Source organism: Megachile rotundata, chromosome 6, assembly GCF_050947335.1.
Source record: "Megachile rotundata isolate GNS110a chromosome 6, iyMegRotu1, whole genome shotgun sequence".
Lineage (NCBI taxonomy): Eukaryota > Metazoa > Arthropoda > Insecta > Hymenoptera > Megachilidae > Megachile > Megachile rotundata.
The window spans coordinates 7,358,859-7,379,507 of record NC_134988.1 but is presented as its reverse complement, the minus strand read 5'-3'; the positions used below and the strand labels follow the sequence as shown (position 1 = coordinate 7,379,507).

At 32.1% G+C, this 20,649-nt stretch overlaps 2 protein-coding genes across 12 annotated transcripts in view; one reads left to right on the top strand and one right to left on the bottom strand.

The window, feature by feature from the left end:
- LOC100879306 (adenosine receptor A1) overlaps positions 1 to 20,649 on the top strand; it is a 118,422-nt gene that overhangs the window by 20,651 nt on the left and 77,122 nt on the right. Inside the window, exon 1 of one of the 11 annotated variants that reach the window (XM_076532521.1) lies at positions 357 to 508. The exons of the other annotated variants lie outside the window; for them this stretch is intronic. The gene's annotated coding sequence lies outside the window, so the exon portion shown is untranslated. Of the gene's footprint in view, positions 1 to 356; positions 509 to 20,649 lie in introns of those variants that run through there. 11 annotated transcript variants of the gene reach the window in all.
- The window catches only part of LOC105663183 (uncharacterized), an 84,541-nt gene continuing 80,395 nt past the window's right edge, over positions 16,504 to 20,649 (bottom strand). The window contains exon 4 of the mRNA XM_012290607.2: positions 16,504 to 20,594. Coding sequence (XP_012145997.1) covers positions 20,581 to 20,594 — 14 coding nt within the window. The 3' untranslated portion in view covers positions 16,504 to 20,580. The remainder of the gene's footprint in view (positions 20,595 to 20,649) is intronic.

Here is a 20,649-nt window from a genome sequence, read left to right as displayed (position 1 = left end):
ATTTGACTTTCTTTAACGATTTTAATACTATTGCAGTTAATAGTTACTTCTGACCTGACAAACTAATCATACGGGGCTAATGATCTTTATAACGTGTTTCATCATATTCAGTTTTCACTGTGTCAATGTTAAATTTTTATTTAACGTCTTCAATTTGCAGAAAGAATTATATTATATTAATATTTTTATATATATTCAAAACCAAACCCACACCTCTAAAATAAATAGCTAAATCAGTAAAATAGTATAAACCTCATAATGCAAACTAAACGTTACGTAACTCCGTGTGACGTCACATTTTTCTCTCCCTGAAGAAATTTTCCTGCAAGCCCTGTTAATAAAGTAAAGTGTGCGGCAGTTTCCATAGATGGCGTTTGTTGAAAGACGTAGAAGAAGGATATTTCCATCACTTGTCTGATGCACTCGTATCTCGGTTTCGTGGATTCAGCACGTGGTGTCAAGAGGATATCCCTTCTGTCCCCGTACGTAAGGAACATGAGTGATTCAGGTAAATGTGGGTAGAATCTTTCCTCTAGAGACCCGAGAGGTCTATCCAAATATTCACGTACTCGAATGTACGTCACTATGGAAGCGCCCTTAGCGTCAATCGTGTCCTTTTTAAAAATCTTAGGTGGGTTTGACACTTGTGGTTCGGATGTAAAGATCGATCGATAGCTAAAGAGATTTCTGAACCTACCATGCAAATATACAGAGTGGTTTATTTTGTTTCAAGGCTTCTTCGTTATTTTTAATATGTCGAAAATGTCAAAGGGGTTTTGAATATTGCGGTAAACAAAAACTGGTTAGGGTTATGATTTTTTGAGACTTTGTTGATAAGTTCATTTAACAAATTTTTGAGAAATATACATGACAATTTTTTAATTTGACATTTTTAAACTAAAGGACTTACAAATTTTTTAATTTCTAACCTCAAAATTTATAAATTTTCTAATGAATTTGGGAATTGGGGAATTTAGAAATATAGGAATTTGGGGACTTGGAAATTGGGGAATTTGGGAATTTTGAAATTTTGAAATTTTGGAATTTGGAACATTTAGGGTTTGGAACATTTGGAATTTGGAATTTCTGGAATTTGGACATTTTGGAATTTTGGAATTTGGAAATTGGGAAATTGGGAAATTGGGGAATTTGGGAATTTGGGGATTTGGAAATTGGGGAATTGGGGAATTGAGGAATTGGGGAATTTGGAAATTTGGAACATTTAGGGTTTGGAACATTTGGAATTTGGAACATTTGGAGTTTGGAAGATTTGGAATTTGGAACATTTGGAATTTGGAACATTTGGAGTTTGGAACTTTTGGAATTTTGGAATTTGGAAATTAGGAAATTTGGGGATTTGGAAATGGGAGAATTGGGGAATTTGGAAATTTGGAATATTTAGGGTTTGGAACATTTGGAATTTGGAACATTTGGAGTTTGGAACATTTGGAATTTGGAACATTTGGAATTTGGAACATTTGGAATTTGGAACATTTGGAATTTGGAACATTTGGAATTAGGAACATTTGGAATTTGGAACTTTTGGAATTTGGAAATTTTGGAATTTGGGAATTTAGTGATTTGGAAATTGGGGAATTGGGGAATTTTGAAATTTGGAAAATTTGGAAAATTTGGAATTTGGTAATTTTGGAATTTGGAACATTTGGAGTTTGGAACATTTGGAATTTGGAAGATTTGGAATTTGGAACATTTGGAATTTGGGACTTTTGGAATTTGGAATTTGGAATATTTGGAATTTGGGAATTTGAGAGTTTAGAATTTGGGGATTTGGAAATTGAATTTGAATTCGGAATTCACCATGAATTCACAAAAGTACTGTCTCGAAATTTTCAGATTATTGAATCACTGAATCCTTCAATTTCTCAATTTTCAAATCACACTCTTAAATTTTCAAATTATCAAATTATCAAATTATAAAATCCCAAAATTTTCACATTTCTAACTTTCTAAACATCCAAATATTTATGTTTTAAATTTGTACATTTCCAAATCTCCAAATTTATAAATTTTAAAAATATTTAAGACCCTCAAAATTTCTCAATTTTCCTAATTTCTCTTCCCCAAAAATATACAAGGGCTTTGCACTTCCTACATGCGTCACAACTATAAATATAAATATCTTTAGCAAAGAAATTTATATCTTTTCCACCCACAACTATCACCCTCATTATAGCAAGATGAGAATAATCTATCGCACAAAAGGTCCTTCTGTGATATAAAAATAATTGCATTGTTATGTTCATTAATTTCTACAGAATAAAAAGCTGTAATACTGATATGGCTTACTCGGTATTCTATATGGTCATAATATGTCCTGACGGAAACCGGACGCTTTATTTCCGTTTTGTGCTTCTTCTGCTCCTGAAAGTCGATTTCATTCTGTTCGTTGATGCGGTGAGGTGTCTATAAAAGGATGTCTATTGTGTCTTGAAAGTTTCCTTAAATATATGCGGGATATTCATGTTTTCCTCTATGCGGTGCATTATGGTTTTTATTATTCTTGAAATGTTGGAACAGGTAGTTTTTTTAAAAAATTCATATGTAATACAAAAATTCTTTTTATTACATGTATTGACATACTATGATTTTTTTCATAAATTTTTTGAGCGATCGTATATATACGTTTCTTATAAATAATTTCATATTTATGTATTTTATTGGATGAATTTGTTTTTGGTGAGCGTATATATACGTTCTTAGAAATATGGCTCTCTCTTAAGGAAACGTATATATACGTAATTCAAAATAAGGCTGATTATTCTGTGGAACGTATATATACGTCGTTCGTAAATCACTATAAACCTTGGTCATTTATACTCTTTGGAAAATATCATGTGTAACGTATATATACGTTCTTCCATAAATTAGTTATCTATTGTTAAAGAATAAATATATTCAAATAACGTATATATATGACCATTGAAAAATAGATATTTGTTGTTAAACAATAAATTTTAACATACGTATATGTACGTTCTTTGAAATATAGAGACCTAATATGGCACGTGTATATACGTTTTCAAAATTAACTTTAAAATAACATTTCTAAAATAATTTTATGCATTTGCAAGTTGTATACGTATAGACGTATATATACGTCCTTGCAAAACTACTGTTTTTAGAGATTGTAAGTATACGTCTTTGAAAAAATAGCTATACGTATGTTTTTAAGAAGTGTGTATATATGACTTCTGTAAATATGTACGTATATATACAACTTTTCAAACAAATGTCTATACGAAAAGAGCGTATATATACGATTTTTCTGAACGATCATTTTTAGAGATGAATATATACGATTTTATAAAAAGTGGTTGTCAGTATTTAAAGAGCGTGTATATACGGCGTTTTTAATGACCTTTTCTTAGAACGTATATATACGATTTCTGAAACACAGTCACGTAGTTGTAGAGTATATGTACAGGTCTATAATAAATGACTATATGTTCTTGAGGACGTATATATACATTCTTGGAAAGATATTATGTACGTATTTAGAGGACGTATATATACGATTTTTGAAACACAGTCACACAGTTGTAGAGCGTATGTATAGGTGTATAATAAATGACTATATGCTCTTGAGGACGTATATATACATTCTTGAAAAGATATTATGTACGTATTTAGAGAACGTATATATACGATTTTTGAAACACAGTCACACAGTTGTAGAGCGTATGTATAGGTGTATAATAAATGACTATATGCTCTTGAGGACGTATATATACATTCTTGAAAAGATATTATGCATGTATTTTGAGAACGTATATATACGATTTTTGAAACACAGTCACACAGTTGTAGAGCGTATGTATAGGTGTATAATAAATGACTATATGCTCTTGAGGACGGATATATACATTCTTGAAAAGATATTATGTACGTATTTATAGAACGTATATATACGATTCTTGAAACACAGTAACACAGTTGTAGAGCGTATGTATAGGTGTATAATAAATGACTATATGCTCTTGAGGACGTATATATACATTCTTGAAAAGATATTATGTACGTATTTAGAGGACGTATACATATATACGATTTTCATAAACCATCCAGTTGCGAAATGTGCATATATGTTTGCAAACAACGTTGTAGATGATCCATCTGTCTACCATTAACATCAACGTTATTTGATACTATTTTTATGTTACATTAATATAGAAAACGTGTCTCCATTTTATTGGGACACCCTATACACATTCCCTCCGTAAAGGGTAAAAGAAGTAGAGCGAAGTAAAATTAACATTATAGCACAAAAAATTCGTTTGAACCGCAAAGTACAAAGAAAGAATTTTTCCGTCATCGCTGTTAATTGTCAGAAAAACGGTTTATTGCACTTTACTCGGTTCACCCAGTACATTATCACAAAGGGATTCCTGGTAGCCGTATTCTTCCCGTGAAACAACTGCTGTTCGCTCTATAAGTTTCTCCTTCACCTGCGAACCAACGGTATGGAAACTTCTTTCGTGACAATTTGACGTACAATGCAATATGACGTGTATTCACGTGCCCATGCATTCAACGGGCTCGCTCTTTTGTTGGCTTTTTATTGTGCAATATGACCCGTTGCAGCTACTCCTTCGTGTAACCCGAAGTCCGATGTTGTTTTGTTTTCAGGATTCTTCGCCAAGCTGCCGTCAAGTGGAAATCTATTGTTTCTTTTGGCTACCTATTCTCGCATTTCGAATTTATCAAACAGAGACAGTTTCTTTCCCTTCGATTCGCCAACTAGTTGTCGAATTTTCGAAGCCAGCTAAAGCTTATCGCCTAACTGATCACGCTATCATAAATAACGGATATTCTGAATGATAAAGTGAGATGAATCCGCAGAATACAATTTATGCTTACGCGACATCGTTTTTGGGAAGATCGACTTTGAAGTATGTGCTTATGTGATTTAAGAGGTTAGGTCGCGATGCGAGGTGAGATATGTAAACGGAATTGGTTTTTGGGAACAGAGTGAAAGATGTAAAAGATAGTTTTTGGGTATTTGTGAGGTGCAGGTTTGTTTGGAATGCTGGGTATTAGGATTTTAGGACTTTCTAAAGGAATTTAGGTACTTAGGGGTATAGAGGTTTAGGGGTTTAGGGTTTTAAGGATTTTGAAATATTCGAATTTGGCGATTTTTGGACTTAGGATTTGGAGAATTACAAGATTGGAATTTTGGAAATTGGGGAGAGTCGAACTTTGGACTTAGAATTTGAGGTTTTAGGATTTTCGAAATTGGGGGGTTTTCGGTATTGGACTTTTGGAAATTTGGGACACTCGGATTTAGTGAGATTTTGAGATTTCGAGATCTTGGGATTTTGGGATCTTAGAATTTAGGAACTTTGGAATTTGAGAATTTGGGAATTTGGGAATTTGGGAGTTTGGAATTTGGGGATTTGAGACTTGGGGAATTGGAGAATTTGGGAATTTGGGAGTTTGGAATTTGGGGATTTGGGGAATTTGAGAATTTGGGGAACTTGGGAATCTAGGACTTTGGGACTTTGAGAGTTTGGGAATATGGGAGTTTGGAATTTGGGGATTTGGGGAATTTAGGAATTTGGGAATTTGGGAATTTGGGACTTTGGGAGTTTGGAATTTGAGGATTTAGGACTTGGGGACTTGGGGAACTTGGGAATCTAGGACTTTGGGACTTTGAGAGTTTGGGAATTTGGGAGTTTGGGAATTTAGGAGTTTGGAATGTTGGAATTTGGAAATTTGGGACTTTGGAAATTTAGAAATTTGAAAATTTAGGGATTTGGGAATTTGGAACTTTGGAAATTTAGAAATTTGAGAATATGGGAATTTGAGAATTTTTGGAATTTGAGAATTTGAAAATTTGGAACTTTGAGAATTTGGGAATTTGAGAATTTTTGGAATTTGAGAATTTGGAAATTTGGAACTTTGGAATGTTGAAAGTTTGGTACGTTGAAACTTTGAGAAATTTTAAGATTTTGTGACTTTGGAATATCGAAATTTTGATGCTTTGCGTCATATATTCTAGCAATTTTAATTTCAGAATTTTTTAACTTATAGGATCTTGTCATTATAGAATACTAAAACCTTGAAATTTTAGGCCTTTTCAAAAAAAACCTGATGTTTAGAAGCTTAAAATTTCGACAACGTTGAAAATTCAAAATTAAAAAATTTTTATCTTTGAGACTTTAAACTTAGAAATTTTTGTTTTGAGTTTTAAAAAATTCTCAGCCTTAAAACTTTCAAAAATCATTATTTTACAATTTTTAAGTTTTGAAATTTTAAAACTGTGCAACTTAAACTCTAATAATTAAAAATTTACTTTATTTATTTAATATTGTGTTATTTTTATATCTCAGAAATTAAAAAAGAAATCTTTCGATCTCTATTTCAATCCGTACGTGTCCCCTTAACCACATAAATATTGAACATATTTTTGACCGCTTTATATTAATATTATTTCTGAATCACATAACCAGTTTTTTGTTAATCCTTGTTAATTGAATACCCCGTGGACCATGTGGAGTGGCGGGTAAAACAGGCCATAGTTAAAGTGGACTGCTTGTTAGGGGTAGAGCGTCACAGATTGGCTTATCGTTTCCAATCGATTGGAGTTCCTCGTTACGCGATGTTCTATAGTAACCCTAACAATCGTTCCAAGCTTGTTTGAGATGCAAATCTTGATCGTCGTGCTACTCGTAGAATCCCCAGAAACCTGCAGGGTCGTCAAGAGCAATATCTGCACCCACGACGAATTAATACTTCAGGATTTCCGTTCTACTTCGACAAAAATAATTCGTCTACGTATGAGATATCCGGATTCAATATCTGCTTTTAAAATAAAATTCTGTTCGGGGATGTAACTTTTAATTTATTACAATTTTTATTACATTTATTGTTTAATAAATTTGTCTTACAATTTTAAAGTTATTTGGAGATTTGAAAGATATTTTTCATTGAAATTTTGTACAATTTTTAGATTCCATCGCTTTTAAAATAAAATTCTGTTCAAGGGTGTAACCTTTAATTTATTACAATTTTTATTGCATTTATTATAACATTTATTATTTAATAAATTTGTCTTACAATTTTAAAGTTATTTGGAGATTTGAAAGATATTTTTCATTTAAATTTCGTACAATTTTTAGATTCCATATAATTTTTGATGGAATTAATGAATTTAGTGTTTAAATAATAAGTTAAGTTAGACATTTTGAATTTTCGATATTGAGAAACTTGTAATTTAGTAATTTGGGATTTTAAGAAGTACTACTTTTTATTTTGCGTTGAAAATTAATTATAAAAAGATCATTCTTTATAGAAACGTATTAAGAAAAATATATAATAGAACTAAAAGAACGCTTACTTATTACTAAAAATATGATACGAGGAAAAGAAGCTTTATTCATCGACTTGAATAAAATTTTATAGGTTAGAGGTCGCATTCTCAAAATTAAATTTGCTTTCTCACTTATATTAATTCTTATTATTCTTATTACATAACTATCTAAATATACCTATTCAATTCCAAAAAAGAAGGAAAAGGTAGAATGAACAAATTATAGAATGTTAATAATGTTAAAAACTTTGATCAACAAAAATCAGAATAACTTTCATTCGAAAATCACGCTACTCCTGCCATTCGCTTTTTCGTCCACTGCGCAGACGCCACGCGCAGTTATAGCGGGAAGTCTCTAACATACGAAATACAGAAAAACATTCTATACTAATTCCTTTCTAAAAAGTTTAACACTAACTTTCTTAAAAACTGACATTAACAAAACTTTATAAAACCTTGAAAATCTTAATTTATGTTAAGAAACGCCTCTTTTAAAATTTTAATACAATTGTTAGCGGCAATGTATTTCAAGGGTCGTCGAAGACAATTAGCCCGCCTTTTTACTTTCGCACGATTTATGATAGGGACTGCGTGAGGTCTAGAGAGGTAAGCAGGCAATTCAGGCCACAGGCGATGACAGTCACATGGCGATCGGATATCGCAGGCCTATTTGTTTGTTGGAATGTGAAAAATTGGGAAAGACAAGTCGTTGGGTTGTCTGAAGGAATAGAGACATTGTTCCTGAAGTATTTGAGCACCGAGTGGGCGAGGATGCCTTTCGGTGAGAGGATTAAGTTTGTTCCTTCGGAACTTACCTCGGAACAGTTCGAGAGTAAATATTAATATTTTTATAACAGATTTGTAGCTTTTATTTTAGTATTGTATTTTTAATCGAAATATTGTTTTCTATCTACCGTACTTTATACTTTATACTTTATACTTGATACTTAATATCTGAAACTTGATACTTAATACTTGATATCTGATACTTGCTACTTGATACTTCATACTTGATATCTGATATCTGATACTTGATACTTGATACTTAATACTTAATACTAAATACTTAATCCTTAATACTTAATATTTAATACTTAAACACTTAACACTTAAACACTTAATACTTTGATATAGCAAAGTGCTATAGTTTGTATGCTACCATACAAGCAAAATATAACTATCTATCTAATTTCGAGGTTATATTTTACACATCTAACCTGTTACGTACTATAAACATATTGCACATATAAACCTTGAAGAAAATTAAATTATTATAAAAGAATCGATATAATCACTAAATGTATTATTATTTAATACTGTAAGTACTAATTTCATGTTCATTTATATGTACTATGCATTCGTAAAACGTTTCAAGTATTATTCTTCCATAAATGTCTGTAAATTTTTGCCCGCTATAAAGGAAGCATAAAATTACAGTTACAGGCTATTGATTGCATAAAATATGCCGACTTCAAAGCGTTAACACCTCTTTGATCGATCAAGCAGTTTTACCGTTTTCATAAATTGATGGTTATAGGAAGGATAGGTATTATTATCTTTTCGGTGAGTGATCATTAACTGTGAATATGGTAATGTTATTTCTGTTCTTTATGACGAACATATGGGATGGAAGCCATTAATTTGCTTTTGTTCGTAGGGGAGTTCACTGTATGGGGGATTTTGGGAGAAACTTGGGAGAACATAGGAAAAAAAGTTTAGAGTGTTTAATGGTAACCTGGGGTTTGAGGAGAGACTGGGATAAATTTATTCTCAAGTTTTGAAATTTTGTAAATTTTTCAGTTTCTAAAGAATCAAATTTCAAATTTAAAAATTACGAAGGACTTGAAATTATAAATTATACAATTCCCACATTCTTAAATTCCTAAATTCCAAATTCCCAAATCCCCAAATTTCAAACTATCAAATTCCCAAACTCCCAAATCTCCAAATTTCCAAATTCCTAAATTCCCAAATTCCCAAATTCCCAAATTCCCAAATTCCTAAATTTCCAAAGTTCCAAAGTTCCCAAATTCCTAAATTTCCAAAGTTCCAAAGTTCCAAATTCCCAAATCCCTAAATTCCAAACTCTCAAATTCCCAAACTCCCAAATTCCCAAATCCCTAAATTCCAAACTCTCAAATTCCCAAACTCCCAAATTCCCAAACTCCCAAATTCCCAAATTCTCAAATTCTCAAATTCTCAAATTCTTAAATTCCCAAATTCCCCAATTCCCCAATTCTCAAATCCCCAAATTCTAAACTCTCAAATTCTCAAACTCCCAAATTCCCAAATTCCCAAATTTTCAAATTCCAAATCCCCAAATCTCAAATCCCCAAATTTCCAAATCCTCAAATTCCCAAATCCCCAAACTCTCGAATTCCCAAATCCCCAAATCCCTAAATTCTCAAATTCTTAAATTCCCAAAATTCTAAATTCCAAATTCCCAAATTATCAACTTTATAATTCCCCTAGCACAAATTTCCAAACACCAAAATTTTCCACTTTTCTCCACCTCTAAATCATCCAGTAAACTCATCACATAATAATTAACCCTTTAAAAAATATTTCGCACACGCAAGCGTAGTAATATTTAATTTATTACATTTCCCTTCCGACACTGAAACCGCAGATAGTCACCCTGTTTCGCCGACCCTGCTAACCTATTCAGTTCGCTCGCCTGTCGTACACTTGTACGCGTGTACCTGCAGTAGACCAATTAATTGGTTACCGTTATTAAATTATCGACTCCCTGAACCGCTATATCTCTCAATCCCCTATAAGAGATACATCAGCTAATGTCATAAATTATGTTGACCATGTTATACAGTAATTAAAATTTTGATACATAGCAAATGTTTAATTCAACGATCTACAAATTGGGGTGAACCGTCGAGGTATATCTGTGCTGCTGTGTTTTCATATTTTTTTAATTGACTTGTTTTGACGTGCTTGTAATGGGAAAAATAAAAGTCGCTTGTCAGATCCTAACGACCTTAAAAAAAAATAAAATACGTGCATCGTTGGAGTGTATCGGTAATATAGTAACATACGTGCTTATTTATACTAACTAATATTTAACCACTAGTAATATGAAATTTGAAAATTTGTTTAAAAAATGTGTAAATTTGTTTAAGTAGCTTGTAACATTTTTGAACAAACATTTTGCCAGTTGTAAAGTCAAATCTTCCAGGTTGTTTAAAATATTTATTAATCAATTTTCATTTATTCCTGTAGGAATCATTGAGACTTGCACGAAAACCAAAATACAAAGTCAAGAGTGATACAAGGAACGTGTGTTGCATGTGCAGTCCCTGGCTATCGAATTAGAATCACGTACGAAAATTTCACTTTTATGGCTATAACATGGTCACATATTGAAAATTGTCTTAGTTCATGCAAAATTACTAAATACGTCGATAACTATGTACATAGCAATTTGTTACTATCGTGATAATAAATTGTGTGGGTGATGAACGATTAAGGACCGTGCGTTTACGTTAGGCTCGAGTATAGCGCTGGAGGTGAAATTTGAATGCTATAGAAAATGTCTGCCTACTCAAAAGACTAGTTTACAACTCTCCAACCACATTATCTGAGTTGAAAAGAATTATAGATATTTGGGAAAATAACGAAGATATAAAGCATATGATGTATACAGAGCATGCCGGAAGCTGTGACCAAAGCAAAGGGTGGAAATACAAGATATTAACGTGTGTTAATAATGTTATGTACAGTAGTAGTGTATCATGGTAGCTAATAAATTATATAATTACAATTTGAACTGGCCTTTTATTTTACGGAAAACGTGTAAAATTCTGAAAAGTAGTGGTAATTCGATGGCCAGGGACTGAAAACATGTGAAGTTCTGAAAAGTAGTCGTAATTCGATGGCCAGGGATTCGTTGGAAATGACCTGTTAGCAACGTAATGAGGATGTCACTCAAACCGACACATACATGTTTTATGATTTAAAATTTTATTTGCAATATATTAAGTGTAAATCTTACTGTTTTATTTCATACAACTATATGGTCCAAGCTATTTACGAAGCAGCTGCTGGGTCAGAAAAATGGTACAGTTTGTTATTTTATGACCCTTTTACCCGACCGCTCGAACGGTCAAAAACATTGCCGAAAAATCTTGGCATTTCTCAGCTCGGAACTGTCGTATCAGAAAGTAATGAAGATATCTTGCCAAAAAGAAGTTCGGCCATAAAGGTCAACAGTGATCTAAACAGTATTTCAGTTTACTTTTTAGGGTCCGACGATTTCTATTATTCTTCTTGTTACATATATCATTAAAATTTAATTAAATAACAGTCATCGAAATGCGTGAAATATCGACAACGTGTCGATTGATTGACATATATTGGATTATTACTGAATTTATTATGAAGTGTCTAGAATGAATTTATAAAGGAGGATGTGGTGATTAAATATTCAGAACAGTATGACTATAACTTACTTGCAAAGAAAAACTTGCAATAACATAAATAATCTAGCATAAATATATAAATATATAAATATATTTAATGTATCATAAATTTATATATCACTCCAATTATTAATTTTACTTTATCTTCTCAATGCTATGTTTCAATACTTGTATTATACGTACAAAAATGTTGCTGACTTTGATTTAAAAATTGTGAACGTATCCACCATTGATTTCATCATTTCTGTGTCGTTGAATTTTCTAATCAGCTTCAATGTTTTGAGTCCAATTGCATTGCAGAAGTTGAGAGTCATTTCACGACGTTTCTCTTGATAGGTTAGGTTAGGTTAGCATTACTCTGGACATCGTCCTCTATGGCCGGGATTAAATCTGTTCGAAGGATTGGAAAAGTTCTTAAGATTTCCACGGTCCAGTTTCTCATACTTGGTTGGAATACCCAGATGTAAGCCACGTTCAGTAAGATAAATACTCCGACATTTTGCTGACGTTGTAGTTAGCTTCATCAGGGAGTTCAGAGCATTAGTCAGCTAATCAGACTCTCTATGTACTTCTGTAATTTCGGACATATTCTCATTTTTGTTGCACTAATTTGGTAAAATTTTTGTCGGTTCAAATAATTTTATTATAATTCGTTTTAATTCATCTTCAGTTTGAATAGTATCATTTCCGTTTGATAAAATTCTATTTTTTACAATTACAAGCATTCTAATTTTAATTCGCTGCAATTTCATGCAATTTTAAATAATTTCTGTTCGTCGAAATTCTACTTTGTTCAACTTCAACGTTTTGTATTTCCACGCGCCATAATTCTACGCGCTGTACTTCCACGCTTTATATTCCTACGCGTTGTAATTCCAAGTATTGCAATTCCACATATTGTAAAATCCACGCGTTGTACTTCCGAACTTTATATTTCCACGCGCCGTAAGTCCACGCGCCGTAAGTCCACGCGTTGTACTTCCACGCTTCATATTCCTACGCGTTGTAATTCCACGTATTCTAATTCCACGTGCTGTACTTTCACGTTTTATATTCCTACGCGTTGTAATTCCAAGTATTGCAATTCCACATATTGTAAAATCCACGCGTTGCACTTCCGAGCTTTATATTTCCACGCGCCGTAAGTCCACGCGTTGCACTTCCACGCTTTATATTCCTATGCGCTGTAAGTCCACGCGTTGCAGTTCCACGTATTCTAATTCCACGTGCTGTACTTCCATGCTTTATATTCCTACGCGTTGTAGTTCCACGTGTTGCAATTCCACATACTGTAAATTCCACGCGTTGTACTTCCAAGCTTTATATTTCTACGCGCCGTAAGTCCACGTGTTGTACTTCCACGCTTTACATTTCCACACGTCGTAAATCCACACATTGTAATTCCACGTGTTGCAATTACACGTATCGTAATTCCACGTGCCGTAATTCCACGCGTTATATTTCGACACGCCGCGATTCCAAGATTTAAAAATTTTATAATGTTCTAAATTTCCAACTTTTCACACTTCTTATTTTCCGACTCTTCAAAATTCTAAACTCTCAAACGTACCAATTTCCAAACTCGAAAATTCTCATTTTTCAATTTTAAATTCCAAATCTTTCGATTTCTTAAATTTCTTAATTCCTCAATTTAAAAATTTCCAATCTTCAAATTCCCACATTTTCAAATTCAAAAAGTTCTAAATTTTTAAAAGTCCCTCTTTATAAATTTCTAAATTAAAAAATTTATATGTGTCTTATATCTACAATACTATACATAACTTTCGTTATAATGAAATATTTAAAATAAATTAAATTTATTTTTTATTATATCGTAATTAATTATTACTTGAACGCGTTTAGAAATGTATCTTTTTCACAGCTTGCAAACAGTCCTGCATTGAAAGATTAAAGAGGCTATTTAATAATTAAATGCGTGTGAATATAAATTGAGATCGAGGTACAGTGATATGCAGATGAACTTGTGTCCCATATAGCAACGTCATTAAAATTTGATTTACATCGCACGTTCAATCACAGCACCGCTCACAAATTGGGATATTATTCAACGCTCTTCAAACGAACCGAACGTCGATCAATGTTCGCATTCGAATCACGTCCTGACTCGTTGAATACCGTTTGTATGTGTTATACCCTCGTACTTCTGACTCCAACCAATAGTAGAAATCGAATTTGGTTCCTTCCTCTATCAAAAGTTTGAAATCAGATTTGTCGTTATGCTAGATGTTTCTGATTCTATCAGAAGAATGTTTGGGCATCTGTTTTTGAAACGTCCTATATAATAGGAATTATAATTTCAAGATTTTCAAAGAGGAAACTTGTTGTTTATGATAAAATAAGTCATGGAACTAATTTAATCTTGAATTTTATTTCTTGTTGTAGAATTGTTTGAATTTTGATTTATTTTTTAAATGACCAGTAGAATGAAAATTATGATTTTGGACTTCTGAGAGAGGAATTTAGTCTTAACAGTAAAATATAGCACTGACATAATCTAAGTATTAATTATATTTTGTATTATATGATGTTTCAATGCTTGATTTATTTTTGAAACGTCCTGTATAATGAAAATTATGATTTTGAACTTCTGAGAGAGAAATTTATTCTTAATGACAAAATATGTCACTGACATATTCCTTATTTTTATTTTGTATTATAGGATCTTTCAGTGCTTGATTTATTTTTGAAACGTCCTGTACAATGAAAATTATGATTTTGAACTTCTGAGAGAGAAATTTATTCTTGATGACAAAATATGTCACTGACATATTCCTTATTTTTATTTTATATTATAGGATCTTTCAGTGCTTGATTTATTTTTGAAACGTCCTGTATAATGAAAATTATGATTTTGAACTTCTGAGAGAGAATTTTATTCTTGATGACAAAATATGTCACTGACATATTCCTTATTTTTATTTTGTATTATAGGATCTTTCAGTGCTTGATTTATTTTTGAAACGTCCTGTATAATGAAAATTATGATTTTGAACTTCTGAGAGAGAAATTTATTCTTAATGACAAAGTATGCCACTTACATATTCCTTTGTATTATAGTACATTTTTAAGTTTGCTCTTTTAATTAAATATCCTTGTCAACAATTACAATTTCAAACTTTTAAAAATTTATTCGTATTAAATCGAATGCATCATCGACATAAGCTAATTTTTTAAACATTTTACACTTATCACATATTAGTACATTACATTTATTTAACGGATGAAAATAATATGAACTTGGTTTTTCAAGCAAACACGCTCGCCAAGTTACCATTAACTTTTTGCTAAAAAAACAAATGTATGCTCACATGCAAATGTGGTTTAACGTTTAAATCCGAGGATCCATTAGCGATCTTCGAAGAGAGGAATAAGCGAAAATGATAGGAAAATATCTGTTATACTGATCTAGACCAGATGTGGACTAAAACGGTGGTAAAATTGAAATCTGTTTGCACAAATTTTTAAAAATTTGAAAATGTGAATAAACATTTTTATCGGTTCAGTTACAGTTTATTCTATTACATTGTTAATTTCGTGACTGAAAATAAATCAGTAAATTGAAGCAGTGATAATAATTTTATGTATTAGAATGAATGGAAGAATTGAATAATGTAGCAAAAGAAATTATAGTGTTTCATATTACATTGATAATAATATTTTCCTTTATTGTCTACGTGTAAATGAAGTTAAAATGAAAGAAATTAAATAAAAATTAAAATTTGAACATTTTTTAGTACTTTATGTTAAATCAGTGAAAGTATTTTGTTATGAAAACTGGTTTCCAGACAAATGAATTTGAATTTTACCGCCACTGGGCCACGTCCAGTTTAAATCAGTATGGTGGTCATTCCCGTACCACTCCCTTGAGAGTCACTCTGTAAATAATATTTGTTACACTCTAGACTCTCAGAGGACTCTATTACAATATAATAAACATATACGTTTAATTAACAATAACAAAAACATTACTGAACATATAATATTAAACACTGATACTTTTTGCTTCTTTTTAAGCACGATGAATATACATAATTTGAATTTTACCGCCACGTGAGGCCACGTCCAGTTTAAATCAGTATGGCGGTCATTTTCATACCGCTCCCTTGAGAGTCACTCTGTAAATAATATTTGCTACACTCCAGACTCTCAGAGGACTCTATTACAATACAATAAACACATAAATTTAATAAACAATAACAAAAACATCACTGAACGTAAAATATTAAAAACTATGACCTAACAAAAATTATAACCATGAATCTGATACTTTTAATCTCTTTTCAAACACGACGAATATATTCAATTTACTTAGGTCAAGTAAAACATAGTATTATAAGCGATAGTATTGTGTAATTTTCAATCATAAATCATTTGTTGCGAATGATCATGCCATTACCATCATCACGGTTTCTTAACTTGAATCAGAGCTTGCGATTCATCTTTTATTCGTTTGAATACCACTCAAAGCGATTATACTGTTCCCGTTCCATATTGAACAATGCCGTCGCATCAGTTCAGTAGGATTAACAGTATACAATACCGGGCACAGTAAGCTTTCCTAGGAAAAATGAGAAAATGTAACTTGCATGCTAACATTTACTCGGGAATATTGTACTTACTCTCTTTTAGTTATATATTCAACTTTGCAACATTAATTAAAAATAATTATTTATTCAGACTTTACTACATTGTATAATATTTTCCAATAAATTTTATGAAGGTTTATTCAGGAAAATTTTATTTAACATTTCTCACATTTATTTATTTTTTATTATTTACAAATATTATAACATTTTATAACATATATTAATACTGTGGATAGGGGGATTCACTGCACATGACATGAGACATTAACAAAAATATATAAAAATGTAATAAAATAATAATAAAGATAAGAATAATAGTTGAACTGCAGATACGGTTTCACTTTATTTTAATTTTTACGATCAACGATCTCAGCAGGGACAAAAGCAATCCAAGTAAACGAAAGTATCCCACTGCGAGTAAGTTTCAGTCTGTTGCATGCTATTTTTCAGATTCCCGAAAACTTTCCATCACCGTGCAAACACTTTAACCGAAATTCTTCTAATGGGAGGATCGCTCTGAAGATATTTTCACGTTAACTGAAATCTAAGAGCTTCCCAGCTGGAACTTTGTCCATTAGCTATCGTCACGATCCGAAATAAATTCAGGTTAGGTACAGAGTGCAATCGCTAGCTACCTAAAGAAATCAATGTATCACTAGAGGACTAGTGTATGTTCCGTAAGTTGGACTACTAAAGTATGGAATCTCCTGCGAACTTGAACAGATTGAATAATCGTGGCTAGTCGTTCGTTAAACACAGTCAAGTGTGCATGTAAGCGGGATTCGATTTGCCTAATTACAGGAATCACGAAATCTGTCGGATCTTTGGACAAGCTCTATTCATAGCGGAAGGGACGATCGTGTAGGCGTGCTAGTTACTCACCGCATAACTGACTGATCAAAGGGACGCCATTTTGATTGATTGCGGCTTTAATTAAATTTATTTTTGTAAAACAAGTTAAGCACTAAATTCTATTAGATCTACTAATTACGACAGCCTTTCTATTCAAATTATGGGTAAAAGGAATAAATGAAAAACATTTTTTAAATTAATTAACAAATAAAAAATTTTAATACGTTACATCATACATATTTATCAAAGAATGTATCTTACGCTTCAAATAATTTTGATAGTTTTCATTCAAAACTTCAAGAAATGTTTATTGACGTGTGTCATATGAATCAATATCATTTCCACTTCTATAAATCGAGTAATATGTTAATAAAAATATCGTGTAATATGTGTTCTGAATTCGTCTCGATGTCCTCTAAAGCTACGAATAAAAAAAATGTATGTTCCTATTTAAAAAACCCAAGGTGACTTTAACTTTGTCAAGAGAACAAACTGTTTTCCAAATTTGATTTACTAATATCTATTGTGCACATCATATCCTGCAAATATTGTTCTAAACTGTTTTTCGTAAGGTGGCTGTAAGTGGGAGAAAAATCGTGAGTAGCGTTATAGGTAACACCCTGTACCTTTGTTGTATAAAATGAGTATCATGTAAACTAATCTAATGAAGTAAGAGAAGAATAAATTTCATAAAAAAATGATTCGTTTATAAAAGAGAAAACACATAAATTTTCATGAAAACTTTTCCTGAAAGTGGAACAATTCACAAAAATGGAAAAGTTAATTCATTCTGGAAAATGTACGTGTTCATTTGAAAGTATACATAAAAGAGTAGTAACAAAGGTGAGGTAATATTAAAAAAAATATGACACTAATATTTTACTTAAAGCAGTTAAGGTAGCTTGTGTAATTAGTAGGTAATGTACATTATTGCCTAGGGAAAGTATGACACAATAGTCCAAAATTATCATCATTTACGCACTACCGGAAATGCACATACGCAGAGCATACATTGCTTAGGTAATGTATGCACTGTCCATACTTTACACTTTGCCTGTGGCATATACAATGTTTGTGTAATGTCAATCAGGTGCAATGTAGGATTTGAAGCTTCACTGTAGGAAACCTTTAAATGCTTTCTGAAGTTTTATTTTCTTCAAAAGTAATGGAAATGATTTGGTAAAATGGACTCGTGATATATCACCACGAGTTGTGTAGTTATGCATTCTATTATTATGCGTTCTATAGCTACGTGCTATAATTACAGTATGATACGCATTATATCACCTCGCATTGTATTGCATAGTTATTTATTATACAAGCACGTACTATATGGCCATGCGTTGTATACTTACGCGTTGTATTACTACGCGTTATATCACCATACATTATATCACCACACGTTATATCACCATTCACTATATTGCCTGGAACTACATCACGATGCATTGTAAATCTACGCGTTATATCGCCATGTATTATCAATCTTATCTTGTATAGTCTTACATTGTATCCTCGTCGTTACATAGTACTGCACTGTACCTCTTTGCAATATACTACAACGCATTGTAAATTCTCGTGTTATATCAGCTCTGCACACAACCCTGCGTTATGTAGCCTTCCGTTATATCACTCTACGCATTATTATAGTCTTGCGTTATATAACCTAGTGATATGTTACATGTGTTGTATATCCTCGTGTTATATTACCATTATATATCCTTTCGTTATATCGCTCTAGTTATAATATAGTATCCTCATAATTAACCTTGCGATATATTACAACTCACACATCCTCGCGTTATATAGTCTTCCACTCTAGGTTACAAGATAAACTAAAAAAATTAATTTCAACTACTCTCGCATTATACAACCATACAATGGAACTTTTGTTATATCACCCCACGCGTTCCACATTTCTACCTTGTAAAATCTTACGATCTATTATAATACAATATGCACCCTCAGTGCAGTCTCGCGTCATATCACCTCACATTACCATTACATAATCTCGCGCCATATAGCCTCACGTCTACGTTAAATTTCCCTTTAATTCTCTGAAAGTTGAAAGCGAACGGTGATACATTCACCGGCGCTCTTTTCCATAGCTAAAGGGTGGTATATCTACGTGGCGGTCGAGTGTACCTGGTCTGTATTCATTTAAACCAGTGTTTTTGAAGAGGTGAGGTTGGTTTTTTAATGTTTGCATAACAGCGGCGGCGCATAGTGCCTCGACCAAATAGCAGACCTCTGGTGTGTGGTCGATGGAACACATGGTATAAAATTCGCCAGCTTCGAGATTGGAGGAGTGTGGAAAGCCGATGGAAACTGGTGCTAGTTACCCAGCAGAGCCTCTAATCGATACAGCTTCCCTTTGCGTCCTACGCCCCTTCGTTTGGGTGTGGTGGTACTGGAGTACCTGTTAGACCGTTAGACCCTCGACATTCAATAGCTTGCATACATACGTTCGATGATTAAGCGTTTTTTTATTTCCCTCCCTCTTTTTATCGCTCGCTCTTCGGCATACGATGCACAGACCAACTAAATGAGCTCACGTCGATAAAGAATGTGTAATTTTCTGAATATTTAAATGAACTTCTGAGAATTTACATTTTATGGCTTTCAAATTGGATTACGGAAATGGTAGAAAAAGGTATTCATTTATGGATTACGGTGCGGGAGATATTTTTTCTTTGTAATTACGGTTTCACTGGAAATTGTTGACGATAAAATATTGTGAGCCTTAGAGATTACTGTTTTGGGTTTATAGGGCATTCGGATATTTATTTATAAATTATAGTGTTTGTTCTTATTGCTTCATTGTTACAAATTGTTACAAATTGTTCATAATAAAGTGAAAGATTTGTTGAAACTACAATATTTACATTAATGCAAAAAATGTTATAATGATAGGTGGACTAATAGATGGAACTGTATTATGAAATTTTTTAATGTAAGATGTATTGTAGTACTTGCTTATATTTATAATTTGAAGTTTGTTAAAATATCTATACATATAATAAAACAATAATAAACTAAATATCATGAGAAATTTATTTACAGTTAGGAAGCTTCAATTATATTAAAATATATGCAAATTTACACAAAGTATAACAACGTAGTCGAAACAAATAAAAGTATTTCTAAAAATAATATTAAATAAATATTCCATAAGAAAATTAAAAAAAATACGCACTGATGCATTTCATACGTAGTAATTTTGCGAAAAAAGATAATTGAAAATAACAGCCTTAGAGTAAATAGTCTTCCATAATTAAAGATCTTGTCTGTGCAGCCTGCGGTTATTCTACTTACGTGGCTCTTTGTCTGATCACTGAAGTATGTAATGCCCCAAACGTTACTTTTTTCTTTCTGGAAAAGTAAACATTCGATGCTTACTTACCGCGCAATTTTATACAATGTAGTA